Here is a 22,324-nt window from a genome sequence, read left to right on the forward strand (position 1 = left end):
AGCGTCCAACTTTGGCTCAGGTCATGATCTCACAGTTTGTGGATTCAAGCCCCACGTCAGGCTCTGTGCTGACAGCTCAGAGCCTGGAGCCTGCTTCTGATTATACTATTGTATAGTATAGAGGTATCTCCCTCTCTCTCTACCCTTACCCTGCTCGTTCTCTGTCTTTTTCTCTCAAAAATAAATAAATAAATAAAATAATAATAAAATAATAAATAAATAAATAAATACAAAAATATACAAAGAAAAAGAATGGATAGAAATGAGGGACAAATAGCAAGTCCAAAATCACTATAGGAGATTTAATACTCCTCTGAATACTTAATAGAACAGGAGAGAGGAAATAAGGATATAGATCTAAATAGCCCTATCAACTATATTTACATTTACAGAACATCATACCCACCATCTGCAAAATACACTTTCTTTTCAAGTGTATATGGAGCATTCTCCAAGATAAATGATAATTCTGGGCTATAAAATAAGTCTCAACAAATGTCAAAGGATTAAAATTTGTAGAATATTTTCTCTGACTACAATAATAAAACTCAATAGCAATAATACACCTAGAAAATTCCCAAATTCTTTGCAATTAAACAACACACTTCTAAATAATTCATGCATCAAAGAAATCACAAGGGAAATTAGAAAATATTTTGAACTGAATAATAAAACAAAACATATCAAAATCTGTGGGATGTAGTTTAAGCAGAGCATTGTGATCAAATGGACTATATCCCCAGAATGTAAAGTTGAGTCAGCATTCAAAAATCGGTATAATTTATGACATTAATAGAATAAATGAGAAAACATGTAAGATCATCTTAGTAGATAAAGAGAATGCATTTGATAAAATTCAACACTATTCATGGTAGCTCTCAGCAGACTAGGAATAGAAGGGAACTTTCACAGTTTGATGAAGGACATCTATTAAAACCTACAGCTAATTACGTACTTAATGGTGAAATATTGAACACTTTATAAGATCAGTCACAAGGCAATAACATCCACTTTCACTGCTTCTATTCAATATTGCACCAGAGGCCCATCAGTGGGTCTCTGGTGCACATCAGTGCACCACATCAGTGCAATAAGAAAAAGAAATAAAAGCTTTTAAAATTGGAAAAGACAAACTAATACTCTCTCTACTGTCATATAACATGATTTTCTTTTTTTTTTTATTTTTTAAATGTTTGTTTATTTTTTGAGAGAGAGAGCAAGCCAGGGAGGGGCAGAGAGAAAGGGAGAGAGAGAATACCAAGCAGGCTCTGCAATCTCAAGACAGAGCCCGATGTGGGGCTCAAACTCATGAACTGTGAGATCATGACCTGAGCTGAAATCAAGAGTTGGACACTTAACCGACTGAACCACCCAGGTGCCCCAACATGATTTTCTACAGAGAATCCTAAGTAATCTACACCATCACCACCAACAACAAAACAACCCTACAAAACTGCTAGAATAAATAAGTGAATTTAATTTAGCAGGGTCATAGGATACAAAGTAAATCTATTGAAACCATAAGTATTTCTATATCCTAGTAACAATTGGCAATCAAAAATTTTAAATATAGCTTAAAATATCATCTGAAAGCTTAAAATATTTAGGAATAAACTTAGATATATACACTGAAAATCACTAAATATTGCTGAGGTAAAGGAGACAAATAAATGAAGAGATATACCATGTTCATGGGTCAGAGGAGTTAATATCATTACAGAGCTCATTCTCCTCCCCCAGTTGATCTATAGATTCAGTGGAATGCCAGTCTAAATCTTCTAAATCTGAGGCTTTTTTTTTTTTTTTTTTTTTTTTTTTGGTATAAAATGACAGGATTGATAGGCTTATTCTGAGACTTATATGGAAACACAAAAGACCTAGAAGAGCCAAAACGACTTTGAAAAAGAAGAATAGGGGCACCTGGGTGGCTCAGTCGGTTAAACATCCAACTTCAGCTCAAGTCATGATCTCACTGTTTGTGGGTTCGAGCCCCACATCGGGCTGTGTACTGACAGCTTGGAGCCTGGAGCCTGCTTCGGATTCTGTGTCTCCTTCTCTCTCTACCCCTCCCCAACTTGTGCTCTGTCTCTGTCTCTCAAAATAAATAAATGTAAGGAAGGAAGGAAGGAAGGAAGGAAGGAAGGAAGGAAGGAAGGATGGAAAGAATAAAGTGGAAAGGCTTACACTATTTATTTCAACGCTTACTACAGGGCTATAGTAATCAAGAGAGTGGGGTATTCATATAAGGACATGGATACAGACAGACTAATGGGAGAAAACAGAGAATCTTATATAATCATATATAGTCAATTGCTTTTCAACAAATGTGCCAAAATAATTCAATGGGGAAGTTGGAACAACTACACATCTGTTTGGTGAAAAAAAAGAAACCCTGAATCCTACCCCATGACATACACAAAAATTAATTATAAATCAGTTAAAGACCTAAATGTAAAAGCTAAAATTATAAAACTTTACAAAAAATGTTAGAGAAAAATCTGTATGACTTTGGTTAGAAGCAATGATTTCTTAGGACACAAATATTGGATTTTGTGAAAATCAAAAACCTATGCCCTTCAAAAGACACTGTTAAGAAAATGAAAAAGTAAGCCATAGACAAAAATACAATACACATATCTGACAAAGGACTTATACCCAGAATACATAAAAAAGCTCTTACAACTCAATAAGAAAACAAACTCCATTTTTAAAAATGGATAAAAGATACTTCACAAAAGAAAGATTAGTGAGTGGTAAACAGCACCTGTGGCAGCATTATTCTGCACAGTCAAAACCTAGAAACAACCTAAATGTCCATCAGCGTGTCAGTGGGTCTACAAGTTGTGGTATTTTTATAATGGACTACTACTCCAATAAAACAGAATGAACTGACACACGTGAAACATGGATGAATATCAGAATCATGCCGAGTGAAAGAAACCAGACATGCTAAACTACATACGATTCCCTTTACATGAAGTTCTAGAACAAGCAAAGCTAAGCAATAGTGATACAAATCAGATCATATAGAAGTTCCTGGGACAATGTGGCAGGGTACTGACTGCAAAGGATCATGAGGGAACTTTCTGAGGTGATGAAAATGTTCCAAATATCATTAGAGTAGTGGTTACATAGGTGTGCACATTTGTTAGAACTCGTGAGCTACACATTTAAAATGTGTACATTTTATTTTACATAAGTCATAGTTTAACACTGACTTCACAGAAGTGTGTGTGTGAGAACTCCTCTCTCTTGACTGTGATGACTGCACTTTCCCCCTATTGTGTCAGATCAGGCTTCCATCCGTCCCAGCTTCCAAACTTCCTGTTGTTAACAAATAATTGGTCACAGAAGTAGGATTTTCAGGGAGAAGGAAGAAGAAATCACTCGCTTTTAGGGAGGGTGTGGGGGAGACAGAACAATATACTCAGACGTGACAAAGTCCCAGCACATCCGGTGTACAAAATTCCTTTAGAACCCTGTGTGTGCCCGAAGTAAACCCAGGGAAGCAGGAATAGGAAGAACAGGTGACACCGTCATGTGCGCACCTGCATGTCCTCACTGTCAGTCTTCATGTCCCACAGACCCAGAGAAGACCTGCCAGCCAGTGTTGGAGACTTTGCGCCAGGCCATAGATGGCACGGTGTATGCCCACAGCACCTTGGAATTGCAGATGCTGCAGCCTCTAGTCAACTTCCTTGCCACTGCCACAGTACCAGGCTTCTGTGAGCTCCCACTGTGCCCACGTCTCTTTAGACTCTTCACAGTGCTGGCCCTGGGTAGCATGACCCAGGCCATCCTTCTGAGCAGGCATACACCTAGCATCCAGGCCTGGCTTGAGCGCTTCCCCTCTGTGGAACGGGAGGGGGTTCTAGCGAAAGCCCTGGTCCGGGCCTCAGTGGAGGCCTGGGAGGCTGTGGGCAACTGCTTTATGCCTTCCCCGCTCCACCCACATTACCGCTTTTCCCTGCACTCTGTGAGCCAACTACTGGGCAGCTTGCAGCTGCTGCCAACCAGGATGGGCTCCCGGGGTTTTCTGGATGTTCCCAACCATCAGGAGCACTTGCACCGGGTGTCAGGCTTACGTGGCACCCGCCTGACAGTCATGATGGCCACACGTAACATGGTGCGTCTTTGGTTGCATGAGGCACAGAGGACATTTTGTGACCGGCTGGATAGCCCTAGAGAACGCTCCTACTGTGCCAACCTGCTCCTAGAAGTAGCTCAGAGTGTCTTCTGCTGTGAGCCAGCACCCCAGCATGGGGGCAAGGGCTATGAGGAGGAGGAAGAAGATGAGGAGGAGAGGGTGCCCGAAGTGGAATCTGAAGGGGAGTTGGCCCAGTGGGAGGACTTAAGCAACACTGGCAGTGAGACAGAGGAGGAGGACGACCCTTATGGCCTTCAGGTCACCACAGGCTCACCCTCCAATGATTCAGGTCTAGCACCTTCCACAGCACCAGTAAAGAAGGAAAGCACAGAAATTATAAGTCAGGATACAAGCCAGGAGGAAGGCACAAAGACCTGCAGCTGCAAAGTTCAGTCAAACAGAAACAAGAGTTGGTGGCAGAAAACCGCCCAGATGGACCTGGTCTCTCCTCTGTTGCTACCAGTGCTACTACTCTGCCCCTGGGAAAAGCCCTCTGACCTGGTCTTCAGTCAGGAGCTGACACTAGGGTCCAACTCTGAGAGCCCCAGCCTGTACCTGGAACGGCAGTGGGAGAACCTGGAGGAGCAGCTGTCCACCACAGCCTCTCAGCTGAAGTTGAACGCCTCCCTTGCCTCTTGCCACGCCATGGCCATGCACGTGGCCCGCCTGGTCCGGGTGCTGGCCAGGCCTCGGCAGCACGGCATACTGCTCTCAGGGGCTTTGGGTACTGGGCGCCGTACTGCCATCACTCTGGCAGCTAGCATTTATCAGGCCCACCTCTTCAATCTGCCATCTGGCTCAGAGGAGGCCATTCTCCAGTGTCTACGGGATGCCAGCTGGCATGCTGGCATGTTAGGCCAGCCAGTGGCCCTGCTGGTGCCCAAGGGTGTGGATCTTACTACCCTTCATCGTCTGCTGGCCCTGGCAACCTCGGGCAGTTTCCCTGACCAGTATACAGAGGCAGATCTGGAAAGTATTGAAGAACATCTCCCCAAGGAGAACCTTAGTGTCAAGCAGAACATCAAGAAGGAAGTGCTGTTGCACAGGTGAGGCCAAGAACCCCATACTAGGAACTGCTTTGCTCTTGCTCTGTCCTGGCCAAAAGGCCAAAAAGAAATCTAAGAGCTGCTGTGAGAGCTCAGATCAGGGATAAGGGGTCAGGTTTGGGGTTGGGACCTCGATGGGCAAACGGGGATAAAGGGGAGGACAGTATCTGAGCTCCTGGCCCACAGGTTCTACCAGCAAGTGTGCAACCACCTGCACATCTTCATCCTGATTGGAGATGACCAGGCCCACAAACAGCTGCCCTCCACCCTTTACCTGAGGCTTCTTCAACTGGCCATTGCTAGCATTGACCGCTATGAACCCTGGGACCAAGACTCCCTGATCAGTGTGGTCCGGCACTACCTGGAGGGTGCTCAGAATCCATCCATTGATGATGGTGAGCCCTTTTTACTGTTCTCACTACTCATCCCAACCAAGTTTTAATGAGGATTCAGGTCAGTCTCTCTCTCTCCCTAGAACCTAGTGACCCCCTTCACCTTTTCTGCCCCTTTTCCTAAATCAGAAGAGGGTTCTTTTTCTTTCCCATTCCCCTACAAGTTCACAAGCCCAGGCTAAAGTCATGCCCATTTCAGACTCCTTGAAGTGCCCAGACCTCCAGGCGTCAATTCCCAGTGTGGCCAAAGCCATGGCTCTCATCCACCTTTCGGCTGCCAGCTACCATGGACACCTATGCCCTGAGTTGCCACTAGTCACCCCCAAGACATTCCTAGACTTTCTGGACACCTTCGTGCTGCTGCAGCAACAGATGACTCTGCAGATTAAGAAGAAGGCCCAACGGTGAGTGGCCCCATTTCCTGCACTGTACCTCCTGCTTCCTTGGGTCCACTAATTGGTATATTGTTTCTCTAGGATCCAGAATGCCCTGGAAAATCTGAGAATGCTTATGGAGAAGCACAATGCCCACACCAACTTTATCTTTAACTTGGAACAGCTGCTGAAAAGTTCCCGCAAGGTAAAGGGGGAGAAGATTGTGAGGTATGCACAGTAGGGTCAAAGCAGGAGACCAAAGGGGGATTTTGGAGGAACCAACCAAACCGAACCTAAGGGTTTTTTTTTTTAAGTTTATTTTTATTTATTTTGAGAGAGAGAGAGAAAGCAGGGGAGGGGAAGAGGGCAAAGGAGAGAGTATCCCAACAGTGCAGAGCCCAGTCGCAGGGCTCGAACTCATGAGCTGTGAGATCATGACCTCAGCTAAAATCAAGAGCCAGACACTTCATACCTACTGAGCCAGGCACCTCTGAACCTCAGTTCTTATCTCTTAAGAGTACTCCTTTCCTCAGGGTATCTCTTTAGTCTCTGCTATCACCTCCTTTAGAGCTTAGGCTCAAGGTTGCCCATGGCACAGCTGAGATCAGGCCGATTCTTCTAAACACATGAAACCCCAGTGTCTTCTTCTGGTGTCCTCAATATGTACCTTGACTATGGGAAGTTCAGTGTACTCCCCCAAATCTCCATGGATTCCCAACGGAAACAGGGCAGAGATTATATTCTCATGATCACCTCTACTCTTATCTCTTCTTCTCCTGGATTCTCTATCATGACTCGTTAGCACACCTCTTATAGCCATCCTGTTCTCCCATATAGCTTTGTCTCTGTACCTCTTCCCTCCACAAAAGCACTGACTATACAAGGCTCTTGTGTCCACCGAGGAAATGTGGATGGGCGATGGCAGTGGGTCAATTTAGATTTTAGACCAGACCAGAGACTGGAATGGTACACTAGACCTCAATGTCCTGAATTTCTTTAGTCACCCTCCACAGGGCATTTCCCAGTAACCAGCTCTTCTCTTCTCCTCCCTCTCCCCGTGCCCACTCACAATGCTATTCAACCACTCCACTTTTCCTTTAGAACTCTCCCAACACAATTCTCATGTAACAAGAGATATTTTTCTCGTCCAAACTTAAATCTCATTTTGTTCTTAATAAGAGAGAATTCCAAAATAGCTTTTCTTTTTATTCCTGCTACACAAGGCTTTGGTGAAGGTTCAGGGATAACTGCAGAGAAGTGAACTAGTGGTCAACTCACTAGTTCAAATGGGTTGGACAAAAGGACAAATACTTCCCCTCAACTGGGCTTTTGGGCCATACAGCTCCCAGTGGCCAGTCTGTCTCTTTTGATGGGTGCCTCAGGGATATCACCCAGTGCTGTGCAACTCTAGGGGCATGGCTTCCATTGTGTCTACATGCATGGTTGTCAACGTGTTCTCTGTAAATGATGTTGGAGTTCTCACGGTACTGGTACCCTCCTACCACTCACCACCAAGGGTCACTAGCTTAGATAAAACTTCAGGGCTCACTAAGGTGAAAACAAAACAAAACAAAACAAAACAAAAAAGTTCACAGAGGGACAGGAATGCCCATTCAAGTGTTTTCCAAATTCCAGTGTCTTGTGTTGGGTCCTGCCATTTCCCAAAGTGATTAATACCAGGAATTGTTGATCTGATTTAAAGGTGCTACTATTCTTTGAGTCAGTTATATCAAAGCACAACATAAGAAACCCAAAAATATGAATAAGAGATGTTCATAGTGGATGCGCCTGGCTGATTCAGTCGGAAAAGCATGTGACTCTTGATCTCAAGGGTTTTGAGTTCGAGCCCTGCACTGGGTGTAGAGATTACTTAAAAATAAAATCTTAGAGACAGAGAGGGAGAGAGAGGTTCATAGTGTCAGAGACATTCAATATCAGATCCTTTGCCCATTCACTCAACAGCTGTAATAGTGTGTACTTCTTTCAGTGTTCCCCACACCAGGAAATGGCATCACCATCCATTTAGTCACTTAAGCCAAATCCCAGGAGTCATTCTGGAGCCCTCCATCTCCCTTTTCTCTCATATTCCACTGGTTCATTTATTCATTATTGTACTCTACAACAATTAAGGGAACTCCACTTTTTTTCTGTCCAGCCACTCATTGATATTTATGTCTGTGTCTACATCGATGTCTACATCTAGATAGATAGGTCGCTAGAATCCTTGCCAAAACTTTCTGAGGTGGCTATCCTTTTTCCCATTTTATAGACGAGAAAAGTAAGACCCAGAGAGGTTAGGATGAGGATTAAATGACATCTTACTTGGAAAGCATTTAAAAGTGCTGGCACAGGGGCGCCTGGGTGGCTCAGTCAGTTAAGCGGCTGACTTCAGCTCAGGTCGTGATCTCGCGGTTCATGGATTCAGGCCCCGTGTCGGGCTCTGTGCTGACAGCTCTGAGCCTGGAGCCTGCTTTGGATTCTGTGTCTCCCTCTCTCTCTTCCCCTCCCCCATCACGCTCTGTCTTTCTCTATCTCTCAAAAATGAATAAATGTTAAAAAAATTTTTTTTAAGTGCTGGCACATAGTAAGAGTTCAAAAAATGATAGCTCCTCCTAATTAAGAAAAATAAGGCACTGTCATTGCCTTCATGGTGCCTAGTTTACTGGAACATATAGACTCAGCTAGGCAATTACTGTTACTGTGATAACACTCTGTTATCACAAAGTCCAGGGAGCTCTGAAGTATCAAGACTTTCTAGAGAAAGCAAAGTGCCACAGTAAGTAGCACAGAGCCATGTGTAGAACACGGCAAGCACTAAAAATCATTCCTTAAATATGTAAAGAAATGAATGAAGTGCACCAAAGGTGATGCCTGGAGGTTAGCTAGGATTGGCGTAAAAGGGAGTGGGGGTGGGTGGGAAGACTGTCACAGGCTGAAGCAAAAGCGTGGGCAAAGGCCCAGAAGCAGGAGAATGTGTGTCACGTTGGAGGAGCTGAAAGTCAGGAATGGCTGGGAGAGTGGGGTGCTGGGGCAAGGACAGACACAAGGTTAGAAAGCGGAGTTGAGGTCTCCTGGGCACAGAGGCTTCGTAAACCAACTGGGAGAGTTGGCAAATGTTCTGAAACATGATGATGATGGTATTTGGCTACGGCATGGAGAGCAGAGGAGAAGAAGTGGGTAAGAGTGGAAACTGAGATGCAGTGAGGGAGCAGACATGATGGACATGTGGGAGGTAGAACAGAAAGGCCTTGAAGATGGGTTGGGTTTGGGGGAATAGAAGAGATGGAGCCAGGGTAACAATGAGATTTTCTTCCTTGGGAAACTGTGTTTTGCTACAGTTCTCTGTGAAAGAGAATGGGTGAGGAGATGAGTAAGATTGCAAGAGATCTGGCAGGGCACAGCGAATATGTTGTTCATTTGTGGGCATGTGGGCTCTGAGGGGCCTGTGAGGCATTGAAGAAGAGATTGCCATGAAGCAGATGGACACATGGATGTGGGGCTCAGGAAAAAAAATCTGGCTAGAGATAGCAATTTGAGAGTGGTAATGAAAGGCATGAGATTAGGGAGGGCACATAGAAGTGTAGGATGAGAAGGTAAGGGGGCCCTGAAACATTGCTGTGGAATACTGAAGGGATGGTAGAGGAGAAGACTGAGTAAGAGCAGCCACAGAAGTTGGAGAAAGCCAAAGGAGTACATGGGGTCATGAAAGTCAAGGGAGGACAATGTTTCAAGAGGGAGGGAACTGTCTTGTATGACAAATGCCACTAATGGGTCAAGTAAGATAGAGTATGGCATAATGGTTAAGCATGTGGGCTTCAGAGTCAGACTGCCTGGGCCTGTGTGGCAGTTCCGGAGAAGCAGTCACCCACTGGGAGCTGCATCACCCAAGTGTGTAAGTCATAGACCAGTGAGTGATAGTTCCAGGGCCCAGTCTTTATCTGTGGCCTACATGGAGTTCAACTAGCTCCTCCTGACTATCAAGTGAGGAGTATGCTGCAGTCCCAAGCCCACAGGGCTCCCCTTGGGGTAAGCCCACCTGGCCCAGGATCTGGAGCTGCGGTGCCTGGACCTCTGTTTGCAGAACCTCCACATACTTCAGCAGCAGCTCCAGCAAGACAAGCTGCTGTATAGGCGGCAGCTGGCGGAGTGTCAGCAGCAGGAGGACCTCATCAAGAACCTGACCAAGCAGCGGGATGCCCTGCGGGCTCAGTATGAGGCTTTCCTGGAGCAGGTGGGGTCTTGCTGCTGCCTGCCCTGTGCTGCTCTTCTCTTGGGAGGGGACAACACTTCACGGGATGTCCAGAGGAAAGAATGGGGTGACTTGTCATGGAGTCTCGTGGGGAAGGGGCAAAGTAGGATGGCTTGAGGAATGGTCCCTCATGGGAACTCCTAGGAAGAGGTGATCACTCCTGGCAACACATTGAAGGAAGAGGACACTTTGGAAATTCACTTCAAGAGTGCATATCTCCTCATTTAGATGGGCAAGGCATTCCTGGGGCCTCTGAGCCAGCTGCAGGTAGCCGACTTTGAGGAGCTACGGAGCTATCGAGTACCACCGGAATCTGTGGTCCAGGTGACCGATGCCCTGTGCGATCTGTTCCACTGTGAAACAGGCTGGGCCAGCGCCAAGCAGCTCTTATGCACCGAGGATTTTTATCAGGTAGGGAATGTGGAGCACGATGGAGGAGGAGAGCAGAGGCACAAAGGGGAGACTTGGCAGAGCGAAGCTGTTAGGGCCAGGTCCAGAGCACCTGTGTCTGCCCCTACCCCTCTTAACACATTTTCCCAGGAGCTGGTGTTCTTCCCCAAGGAGAAGATGACAGACTCCGAGATGATAAAGTTAGCCCAAGCTCTGAAGGCTCCAGGTATGAGTGATGCAGCTCTGCGGGCAGTAAGCATACCTGCAGCGAGCCTGGCGGCCTGGCTCTGGGCCGTCCTGCGCTATGGGCTGGCACAGCGTCGGGGACTGCCCACGGGCCTGCTGCTGCGGGAGATAGAGGCCACGCTGGCTCGGGAGCAGGCCCTCCTGGGCCACCGCCAGTTCCAGGCCCAGGAGACCCTGGAGCACAAACTGGATCTGGCCAACAAGCTGGAAGACTCCTGGGTTTCGCACAACCGTGTGATGGAGAATCTCATTCGCGCTCAATGTGGCCAATGTCACAAGTGGCCCATAAAGTCTGCACTGCTCACACCTATGCAGTCCTGGACTACAGAGCTCCAGGTAACCAGCTCCTGCCCCGGTCTTCCCCCAAAGCTCATTTCTGTCCCACTGACCCCAACAACTCTGCTCCTCCCTGCACCCTCACTGCCTCCCTTTGTCCCACTGCCCTCCTTACCATGCTTTCCTGCATACCCTGCTTCACGCCCTCTCTACCAGACCCTCTCTGCCTGCACCCTCCTCGCTGGCCTACATGCCCTCTGTTCTTCCCTTCCACACCAGAAGTTGAAGGGGCACTGCACGACTATGTTCGGGGATGCCCTTCTGTGTTCAGCTGCCATCATCTACCTGGGTCCTTTCCCAGCACTGCGGCGCCAGGAGCTACTGGACAAGTGGCTGGCTCTGTGCAGGGGCTTCCAGGAGCCCCTGGGCCCAGATGATGTGGCACAGGCCCTGAAGCAGAAGCAGAAATCTGCCATCATGCCACCAAAGAACCCCCTGCTCTCCACACGCTCTCCCTTCAACCTTCTGACCCTGCTTAGCTCCAAATCTGAACAGTTCCAGTGGGACCGAGACCTGAAGCCCCAGGCAAAGTCAGCCCGCCTGGCAGGCCTGCTCCTGCGAAGTCACACCCACTACTCCAGCTTCCGTTGGCCTCTGCTGCTTGACCCTAGCAACCAGGCCCCCATCTGGCTGAACCCACTGCCTCTGCAAGAGACTAGATGCTTGGCCCCAGGTCCAGGTAAAGTGCAGATATAAAGCCAGGGATAATGAACATAATGCTTCTCCTTCTCAGGTATCTGAACAGCCAGCACTCAGCCACAGGTGGTCCTCCCTTTCATAATAAAGACACTAAATTTTTGTAGCCAGCATATCCTAGATTTAAGCAGCCTACATGATATTAATAAATTAGGTCACATTTGCATCTTGGGGCCTATACCGCAATGATTCTGACTTTACATGTCTGACCAGTCCATGATCTTCCACTTCCTTGGTCTGCTCAGCACTCTTAGAAACTTGGCCTACAACTCGGAGCCTTCCTTACTGTCGTAATTTATCCCATGTTCAGGAATTCTGGGGAAATATTTCTATTATCTCTGCTTGGAGCAGAGACCTATCTGGGTAGAGTGTCAGAAGGAGGTGTTTCCTAGGGGAAGGAAGCAAGGGTATTGGGTAGGGGAAGGAGAAAATGGTGTTTATTTCCCAGAAGGGGTTGGGAGTTGCACCGGGGACAGTAATAGATATCTACAATGGAAGGTACATAATAAAGCAGTCTGTAATGTGGGCTCTATAATCCGACTGTCTGGGTCAAATACCTGTTCTTTGCTAGCTATGCAAACTAAGACATGGTACTTAATCTCTCTAAGCCAAAATTTATTTGACAATAAAATTAGCATCTTAATTATACCCATCTTACAAAACATCATATTAAATGAGATAATTTATGTAAAAGGGGTTCACATAGTGCCTAAAAATAATTTCTCAAAAATTTTAGTATTACTACTAATGTATTACTGCTACCATTATTACATTCCATCCCTTGGCTGTCCAGCATAACCTTCCATTGTGCCCATACACCATTATGAAAATACACAGTATATAACTTTCACATGTGCAAACATAAGTAAATTTACACCCTTTCTAGTAAGGGTCACAATGAAGAAACATCTAGCTGCAGCATCCAATTCTGAGTCCAGGAGCTGTGAACAGTGTTCATTGTTCTTGATCAGAGTTAGATGTGGCTCTTCGTGATTCTATAACCTATGACAGAGTATACTCTCAATCTCACCATAGCAGTACATCCAATATGCAGAGTGAAGCAAAATCAAATCAAGATAACTACAGTAAACTTCCTGTTTAGAAACTGGATAAGGGTAAGAAACACACACTTATCTAATTAGTCTTTAGCATGTACTGTGTAATGCCAGACAGAGATAGGAAGGCAAATGATTAGCATCACTTCACTGGCTATAGAGTGAGTTCTTGGGACAGCCACTTCAGCTGTCCTGTGTTCTAATGAACAGTATGATGTTCCTTGTCCATTGTACCTAGGGCTATCTGTGAAATGAACATTGGTCAAGAATCCTGTTTGTAGCTGTTCAGCCGTATATAGCCACTTCCTATCGGAATGGGATGGGGCTTAGGATTTGTCTTCAAATTAAGCAAACACTGATCACTTGTTACCAGATGGTGGATTTTCTGGCTAATTCCACTAAATCTCTCATCTTCTTTCCTTCAGATTTCATCTGTAAGGATTCTGTTAGCTATTAACCAATGCCAGAAATCTTGGTACACTCTCATTCTTGAATTTAAACCCTATTTTCTGTCTTCTCTCTTAACATTGGTTCTGGGGGCTTGAGAAATTCCACTAAGCCTTAATTGCCATCCAGCTAAACCTTGGCCTTCAGCTCAGAGCTGTAGTAAGAAAAAAGTTTGAGTAGTGAGCTCAGGGTAATTGGCCATGGAGCATAGCCCCTAATACTTGGGGGCTGTATCCAAATCAAAAGGGGAAGGGAGACTATTAAATTTGTCAAGCAGAGAATGCATAAAGAGAAGTGCTTGAGATGGATCTGGAAAATTACCTTACCTGATTTTCCAGCCTCTTCCAATAGCCAGTAATTTCCTATTCCATGCAACATGAGGTAGATAATCATCTTTACAAACCAGCAAGGTGCATGAGTATCTGAACATTTGTGGTCTGAAATTGCTTGATATGAGCAGAAAGGAATTTTGTTACAGTTTTTTTTTTTTTCCTGAGGGTTGTTTCTCTCATCTAAGTAGAGAAGTAGCCAGCATGCCTTCTTCTAAATCCACTGAAGTTCAGTGAGCATATGGTCCAAATCCCATGAGATAAACCAACTTCTTACCCACCACACAGATTAGTAGGGAAAAGAAAAATCCTCATTGCCTCCCCACTAACTTGCTGTATCAGTTAGAAATGCTGTCACTATCAGTAACAAAAGCCCAACTTACCATGGCTTAAGACAGAAGGATTTATTTATCTCACATTATAAGAAGTACTGAGATAAGCAGGCACCAGCCTTCAGTGTTGCCTTCAAGTACCCAGATCCTTCTGTCTTTCTGCTCAATAATCCCTAGCATGTTGGCTTATCACATTATAGTGGGTTGAATGTAGTGGGTTGAATCCTAACCCACAGAACCTCTATGTTAAAGAGTCTTGCAGATATAATTAAGAACCTTGAAATGAGATTACCCTACATTATCTGGGTTGGCCCTAAATCAATGAGAAGTGTCCTTAGAAAAAAGAGAAGGCATAGGGACAGAAAGTAAAGGCCTCATGAAGAGGGAGACAGACAGTGGAGTTATGTAGTCACAAGCCAAGGAACTCCTGGAACCACCAGAAGCTGGAGGAGGCAAGGAAGGAGTCTTCTCTAAAAGCTTCAGAGAGAGTGCTCGCTTCGGCAGCACATATACTAAAAGCTTCAGAGAGAGTACAGCTTTCTCAACACCTTGACTGTGGACTTCTGGCCTCCAGAACTATGAGGAAATAAGTTCCTGGTTTTTCCAGCCACCATATTTGGGTGCTATCCTTCCAAGCATCATGTCAGAGTTGCTGCTAGCCATTTCTGTCCCTTTCATCAGGAAAACAAAAGATCTTCCAGAAATCTGAAAAGCTACATGTGGTAGGCAGAGTTTTGGCCCCCATCATCTTTGTCCTCTATTTTTACTCCTATGATTATGTTACATGGCACAAAAGACTCTGCAGATGTAACTAAGATTACTAATCAATTGACCGTAATAAAGAGATATCCTGGGGTTGCCTGGTGGCTCAGTCAGTTAAGCGTCCAACTCTTGATCTTGGCTCAGGTCATGATCTCAGGGTTCGTGAGTTTGAGCCTAGAGTCGGGCTCTGCACTGATAGCACAGAGCCTGCTTGGGATTCTCTCTCTCTGCCTCTCTCTCTCAAAATAAATAAGCTACACACACACACACACACACACACACACACACACACACACACAGGACAGAGATATCCTGAATTATCTGGGTGGGCCCAATGTAATCACATATGCCCTTCAAAGAAGCAAGGAGGAAAGAAGAGGCAGTCAGGAAAACTTGAAACACAGAAGGATTCAAGGAACTATTATTTCTGGGTGGAAGATGCAGTGGGCTACAGGGAATGTGTGAGATAGAAATGAATTCTGTCAAAAACCAGTAAGCCTAAAAGAGGACCCAAGTCCCAGATTAGAACTTCATCCCCCGTTGATGCCTTGATTAGCCCTGTGTAACCCCAAGCAGAGCATCCAGTCATGTTGTGCTGGGCTTCTAACCTTCTGAACTCAAACATAACAAATGGGTGTTGTTTTCAGCTACTAAGTGGTAATTTGTGGTGATTTGTTAAGCAATAGGAAATGAATCCACCAAACTGTGGACCCAGCAACCTCCACTTGCCCACTTCTTAATGCTTAATACTTTTAAAAAATTCTTAAATTTCTTAATAAAAGATATTATTTCTCTCTTCCAGCTCCTGCTGTAGAGGAGGCAAAGGAGAAGGTGGCTGGGGAGCCAGCCATCTGTGTCCACCATACCGTGGCCCAGGACTTGGCTAATTCCACAGTTTATGGTCTTTCACTTAGCAGTTGCTGCTTCCAGGCACTGATTTCTATATTAGCAACAATTCTTTTCGTTATGATAAAAGTAGCTTAGGCAAAAGGAGAGATACACGGAATCTTCTAACCGACCGCTGAAAGGCAGAAATGGAGCAGACTTCCCTGGAGTTTTAGGGAAATAATAATGACAGCTAACATTTGTTGAGTGCTTACTATGTCCAGCTGAGTACTCTCTATGTATCGTTTCATGTCATCTTCACAGTAACTCTGTGAGGTACCTACTAATATCAACCCCATGTTGCAGCTAAGGAAACTGAGTCAGAAAGAGCTTAAGTGACTTTCCTGAGGTGTCTTCCTGTGGACCTTCCCTCAAGAGATAGAGCCTTGAGGGTGAATGGTGTTCCCTAGGAGCCCAGTTTGTCCTCTGAGAGGAGCTCCTCTGCATCTTTCTGTCATAGGGATGGGCTTTGTGAGAAATCAAGAAAAAGAAGAGGCCATGGAGGAGGAAGATGACAATAGTGAAGACAGTGATAAGACTAAGGGCAAAACAAAAGAGCAGAAGACAGAGGACAGAGAAAATGAGGAGGAGGGAAACAAGCAAGAGCACGAAGAGGAGGAGGAGGAAGAAGAGGAGGAGGAGGAGGAGGAGAAGACAGAGAGACAGAGGTCCAGGCCGGCCTCAGAGACTGGGGCTCTGCCCCTTCCCTCCCTTAGTGTGCTCTCAGGCACTGACCCAGAGCTGGGTCCTCAGCTCCAGGAGGCAGCTGCCAGTGGTGAGAACTGGTCCCCACTCACCATGTCCCCCTTCTGTGGCCCCACAAGCCTCTCACCCCCAGCCTGAACTCTGCTCCCATCCTTAACCCAAGCACTAACTCTGTTGAAGAGCCCTGAGGGAATCCTCCTATTATCCATGGGGGAGCCAGTGAGAGCCAGATTTTGTACAGGAGAGGGGGCTGGGTGCTGGCATGGTGAGTAGAGTGTCCTTGCCTCCCCCTCATAGGCCTGCCTGTGCTACTGACCAACATGGAGCTGGGCCTAGGGTGCCAAGAACTACAATGGCTACTGCGGCGGGAGAAGCTGAGCCCACCCCAGGTGCAGCCCAGCTTCTGTCTCTATCTGAGCACTACTCTCCCCCTCAATGCCTTGGAAAAAGGTGAGTGCCAGTGGGTAAGTTGCCACCACAGCTCTGTGGACACACCAGGTCTCCAGCTTCACTCAGTCTGACCCCGAGCAGGCTCAGTACTGCAGCAGGGTGCCATACTCTCTGTGTACCCCAACTCTGGTTCTGTCAAGGGGTTAAGCATCCCCTATGTCCCTATGTGACCCCAAGTGCTAGGTTATGAGCTGCTGAAGGGGCTGAATGTACTGGATCTGAGCCTGAACATGGAAATCCTAGAGGAACAGATGCTGCACGAAATCTTGTGCGTTGAGTGTCCCGAGCTTGAGAGCCGCTGGGAGGACATAAAGATCAGAGCCCTGGATTCCTTTGAAGCTGTGGAGGCTGCTGAGGTGCCTGGGGGTCCTGTTATGGGTGGGGATGAGCTCGGGGTGGGGGGGCAGATATGGGTGTGGAGATGAGTGTGGATGGTGGGGGAACCACGTGAGAAAGAATCAGACCCATGGAACAGGTGACTGTCTGCAGGAGGGGCTGCTGCTGATGCTGCTGCTCCAGAACCCAAAACATCAGAAACCAGCCAAATTCCTCCGGGAGATGGTGAGGGCCCAGGCAAAGCTATGTCAGCTGCGTGCCCACTGTGAGGAGCTAGAAGAAATGAGACGGCAGGAGGTGGTACTGTGGGCACCCTATCGGCGTGTGGTCTGGCATGGAATGGCCATTATAAAGGCCCTTAGCCCACTGCAGAACCTGCTTCCACTTTTCCGTATGCACCCAGACAACTGGCTAGCAGCCACCAAGCGGGCCCTGAACAGCATGGAGCAGTATGAGATTCATCAAGGGGAGGACCTGCCCAGCCATCTGCTGCAGCTGAGAACACAGCTGACCCGCCAGCTACTGGGCAGCACTGTGGCTGCACTGGGCCTGACCCAGTTACCGTTGGTGGGTGCCTTGGGTGCTCTGGCTCTGCTGCAAGTGGCAAGGAAAGCACCAGAGCTGGAGAGGCTGGCGCTTTGGCCTGGCCTGGCAGCCTCTCCTAGCACAGGCTACAGCAAGCCAAGTGTGGCTCGACCGGCCTGGCTGGGGCTGAAAGCCTGGCAAGAATGTAGGATGTTAGAGCTGCTGCCACCATTCGCTGGGCTGTGTGCATCCCTGGCACACCACTCCAATGTTTGGCAGGCTTATCTGTCCCTGTCATCCACAGTGCTGGGTCCTGCGCCTGGGCCTGGACCTGATCCACTTAGTCTCCTCCAGAAGCTGATTCTGTGGCGTGTGCTGCGACCTGAGTGCCTGGCAGGGGCCCTGGCTGACTTTACCACCAGCCTCCTGGGCCGGCCCCTGGATGAAAACCTGGATGCCTCCACCATACCCTTGGAACACAGCCAGGCTACTCAGCCCGTGCTGATCTTGTTGCCACCACCTGGTCACCCCACAGCCACCATGCATCCCCTGACTGTCATCCAGAAACTGGCTGCCAGGCATGAGCAGGTTTGAGCCTTGCTTGTTGGCCACACAGACACCAGACCTCTGTGGACTGAGATGGGGTGTGGTGGTCCCTCCCAGCATGCCCAAGGATCTTTCTGGCTTACTCAGGGACTTTTGGGGGTCATTTGTGGCATTACCTTGGGTCCCTTGGGTCACCTAGGATCACTTTGAGTTACTCTGCCACCTCTCTGTTGGTCTTCAGGGACAGAAGCATCTGGAGGTGATCGCCCTGGGCTCTGAAGCCTGGGATCCAGTCTCGGTAGTGGTTAGCACTCTATGCCAGGCTATGCACAAAGGGCACTGGCTGGTGCTGGAGAACTGTCATCTGATGCCTCACTGGCCGAAGGAGCTGCTACAGCCTTTGTGGAGGCTGTTGGATGGAGCCAGGGGTGCGTTTGCTACCTAAATATGGCTTCTTGGACCCTGTCCAGTACCTGGCCTGACCTTGAACTCTCAGGCCTCATGGCTGATCCCCTCACTCCAAGTCTGTCCCTTGTATCTGACTCCTGACCCTTGAGCCTCAAGTCTGATCCCTAAATTTGCATCTGACCCTTTACCCAGTGATTGATCTCAGCCCCATGTTTGACCCCTAGTGGTCTCGGACCTGGAGTCAGAACTGCTTCTGGCCCAACCTGCAAGCAGGAACATGGCCACTGTCCACAGAGATTTTCGTCTTTGGCTTATTTTGTCTGCAGAGGCTATTGCTTCCTTACCAGGTGAGGAGCTCCCCACTATAGTCTCTCAGATTGGAGGAGGATGGTACCTGTGCTGTGCTGACCCAGCGCTCTCCTTTTGCCCCAGCTGTACTGACTCAGCACTCCATGCCTGTTTTCTGGGACCAGTCCCTGGAGCTGGGCCATGTCTTGATCAACAGCATGGAGCTAGCCCAGCAAGGACGGAATGTACAATCCCCAACCAGGACGCTGCCTCTGGTCCTCCTACATGGCCTCCTGCTATACCGGCAGCTCTATGGAATGAAGCTGCAGGCACACAGGGGCCGCTGGTGAGGGACCCCATCCATCTTGCTCAGTCAGTCACTCAGCAAACATTGTGCATTTTCCACATCCTGGATGAGTATGACTAATTCATGCCTGGGAAGCACCAAAGTGTGAGGGCAGGGGGGTAGTCAAGAAAGTCTCCTCCAAGGATTTTGAGATCTCACTTTGAACTGAGTCTTGGAAGCAGAGGCAGATCAGGTACCAATGGGGCCTTTCTGAGCAGAGGGATCTAGGCTCAGCAGGAGGGAGATTTCAGTGTGGCTGAGGTGGACACGCTGGGAGGTTGAGTGGGGACAGGCAAGGTTTATGGTAAAGGGCCTTTAAGATCATGGCAAGGGACTGGATTTTATCCTGAGGAGAGTAGAAAGCCACTGGAGGGTTTTAAGTAGGAAAAGAAATGTGATCCTAGTTGTCTGTTGGAAAGATCACTCTCACGGACTGCATGTGAATGGACCAGATGGGATAGGGCTGGAGGCAAGCAGAGCAATTTTAAAGGAGGCTCTGGCAGTCTCAAGGGACAAGGCCATGGTATGGGTGGAAGGGACTAGGGTAGTCATAGTAGAGATAGAGAGTAAATATGGAGTGAAGAAGAAGGAGGAGTCAAGACAGCTTCCCAGATTTCTGCCGAAGACAATTGGGTGGCTGGTATGGGGGAAATATGATTTCAGTTAAAAAGCAAGCTGTATGAGGGGTGCTTGGATGACTCAGTTGGTTAAGCATCTGACTCTTGATCTCAGCTCAGTTCTTCATCTAAGGATCCTGAGTTCAAGCCCCATGTTGGGCTCGGGGCTGGGCATGAAGCCTACTTTAAAAAACAAAAACAAAAACAAAAAAACAAGTTATATTGGAAGTGCTAAGTGCAAATGACTGGTGAGCCCTTATGAGTTGGGAGCTTGGGCTAGACAGACCAGAGTCCTCAGCATATAAATGGTTCTGAAACCCTGCTTCCTGCTCCCCTCCCCCAGGACTCAAGTAACCCTGACCCAGGTCCTTCAGATCCAAGACCAGCTGGGGGCCAGCCTTAGCAATCCCAGTGCTGCCATGCAGGAGCTGGCTGGTGAGAATCTTCCTGTCCCCATGGAAAGCCCTGGAAGGAGCAGGGGGAGTGGGAGTACTGAGTTTTTGGTTTGGGTTTGGGAGGTGGTGGAAACTGGAGAGGCTAGAACTGAGGGGTTCTGACCTCATTCTCAGCTTCGGTTTTCTATGGGGGTCCTGTGGGAGACAGCAAGGACAGGGAGGCCCTGACTAGCCTAACACAAGCCTGTCTGAGCCCCAGCAGCAGGAGCTGGGCTCAACCACACACACCCCAGTATCTGCTGGCCACCCTGCTGCCCAGCCCAGGTAAGCTCCAGCCAGGTATCTGTGTTGGGGTGGGGAACCATGCCATGCCACTCTCTCAGGAATGTGAGCTGCATCCTACAAAGGTGTAGGAGGGGGCAATATTCACACAGTTATGGGATGGTGGCTTAAATGTCAGAGGAAGGCCTACTCCCTTGAGTCTGGGTGGGGCAGAGTCCATCTTATCTATCTCTCTTCCCTCTCTCCACCTCCAAGAGCTAGGGGAACTGGATGCTTTGGCAGAGTGCAAGGTCCAGATGCACCTACTGCCCACACCTCCTGAACCCCAGAGCTGCGGACTGAGTGCCGGCCCCCGGGCATGGCTGTTGCACCGCAAGAGTCGCGCTCTCTTGAGCGCGCTACAGCGGAGTCTACCCGCTTGGGTTCCTGCGGCTCGAGGAGGTTCCAGGCGCACGGAAAGGCGGCTGCGGCAGCGCCTAGTGCAGGCCAAGAGGAGGCTGGAGTCACTGCAGGCTCTGCTCATGGACACCGCCCGCCCGGAAGAGTCTGGCGCCGGGTGGGTGGTGCCGCGGCAGCGGCCTCTGCAGGCCTTCCTTCAGACCGAGGTGCTGGAACTGAGCCAGCTGGCGCGCACGGTGCTAGGCGACCTTGATTGCCTGTCGCAGCAGCTGAAAGGCGCGCCCCCGTGCGCCTCCCGGCGCTGTGCCGCGGTGGCCCACGCTCTCTGGACTGGCCGCCTACCCCCGCCTTGGCGTCCCTATGCGCTTGCCGGCCCGCAGCCGCCCTGGCATTGGCTGCGACAGCTGTCCCGCCGTGGGCAGCTGTTGGTTCGCTACCTGGGGGTGGACGCCCAAGTACCAGGGCGCATCTTTCACCTATCAGCCTTTTGCCACCCGCGCCGCCTGCTGCTGTCACTGCGCTCGGAGGCTACCTTTGCTACGGGCGCCCTGCACCAGCGTGTGCCCAGCTCGAATCTCCCTGAATGCCAAGGCCCTGGCTTCAGTGGGCTCCCATATAAACGTCAGGAGCTGAACAGCAACCCTTTGCACCTCCAGGTATATTCATGCCATCCCTCCGTTTACACTTCCGCCCCCTCAAATCCTTGATTACATCGTGCAATTACCCCATCTTGCCTCTTTGTGATCTTTCCCCTTCAGTAGGCCCATCTGCTCGGATACCCCGCACCCCCGGGACCCCTCCTAGCCTTGCCTGATAAGCTTCTTGCGCCCCCAGGTGGTGAACAGCCCAAATCCTACAGTTCCAGAGATGGGGCTGCTGCTGATTGGGCTACAGCTCCGGAACGCTGAGTGGGACCCGTTAGCAGGGGCCCTGCAGGACAGCACCTCCAGCCAGCCCTGCCCTCTGCCTCCGGTCAGCATCTGCGTCCAGGCTCGGGGCGCCAATGACCTGACACCCCCAGCCGGTCTGGCTGTGTATTCCTGCCCTGTGTACATGGAAGGCCCCCTAGGCATTGTTAGGCTGCACAGCAGGAACATCCTGATGTACCTGCCCCTGCCCACGAAGCTCAGCCCCGCCACCTGTGACCAACTGAGAGTCCATGTGTGCAGCCCACCCTTGCCATGAGCCCTCAACCAAAATAAAGTTGGGGTGATTCGATTAAAGGTTTCTGAGATTTAGTAGTGCAAGGTGGTGTGCACATGGAAAATTGACACGCTAAGGGGAAACCCCAGTGTGCACAACTGAGAGGGGGATGTGGGTATCCCGTGGGAAGATGGGCCT

At 48.6% G+C, this 22,324-nt stretch overlaps 2 protein-coding genes across 3 annotated transcripts in view; one reads left to right on the forward strand and one right to left on the reverse strand.

The window, feature by feature from the left end:
• DNHD1 (dynein heavy chain domain 1) overlaps positions 1-22,201 on the forward strand; it is a 79,777-nt gene extending 57,576 nt beyond the window's left edge. Inside the window, exons 24-42 of one of the 2 annotated variants that reach the window (XM_045484332.1) lie at positions 3,585-5,193; positions 5,380-5,588; positions 5,785-5,989; positions 6,062-6,164; positions 10,041-10,190; positions 10,437-10,619; positions 10,749-11,180; positions 11,400-11,859; positions 16,147-16,461; positions 16,689-16,841; positions 17,019-17,197; positions 17,331-18,290; positions 18,490-18,676; positions 18,881-19,003; positions 19,089-19,290; positions 20,251-20,342; positions 20,477-20,626; positions 20,840-21,639; positions 21,818-22,201. In XM_045484332.1, the coding sequence (XP_045340288.1) occupies positions 3,585-5,193; positions 5,380-5,588; positions 5,785-5,989; positions 6,062-6,164; positions 10,041-10,190; positions 10,437-10,619; positions 10,749-11,180; positions 11,400-11,859; positions 16,147-16,461; positions 16,689-16,841; positions 17,019-17,197; positions 17,331-18,290; positions 18,490-18,676; positions 18,881-19,003; positions 19,089-19,290; positions 20,251-20,342; positions 20,477-20,626; positions 20,840-21,639; positions 21,818-22,168 (6,863 nt within the window). In that variant the 3' untranslated portion in view covers positions 22,169-22,201. Of the gene's footprint in view, positions 1-3,584; positions 5,194-5,379; positions 5,589-5,784; positions 5,990-6,061; positions 6,165-10,040; positions 10,191-10,436; positions 10,620-10,748; positions 11,181-11,399; positions 11,860-16,146; positions 16,462-16,688; positions 16,842-17,018; positions 17,198-17,330; positions 18,291-18,489; positions 18,677-18,880; positions 19,004-19,088; positions 19,291-20,250; positions 20,343-20,476; positions 20,627-20,839; positions 21,640-21,817 lie in introns of those variants that run through there. The other variant, XR_006714039.1, reaches the window with a different exon arrangement.
• The window catches only part of RRP8 (ribosomal RNA processing 8), a 59,681-nt gene that overhangs the window by 9,502 nt on the left and 27,855 nt on the right, over positions 1-22,324 (reverse strand). The gene's annotated exons all lie outside the window — the stretch shown is intronic.

Source organism: Leopardus geoffroyi, chromosome D1 (genome assembly GCF_018350155.1).
Source record: "Leopardus geoffroyi isolate Oge1 chromosome D1, O.geoffroyi_Oge1_pat1.0, whole genome shotgun sequence".
Lineage (NCBI taxonomy): Eukaryota > Metazoa > Chordata > Mammalia > Carnivora > Felidae > Leopardus > Leopardus geoffroyi.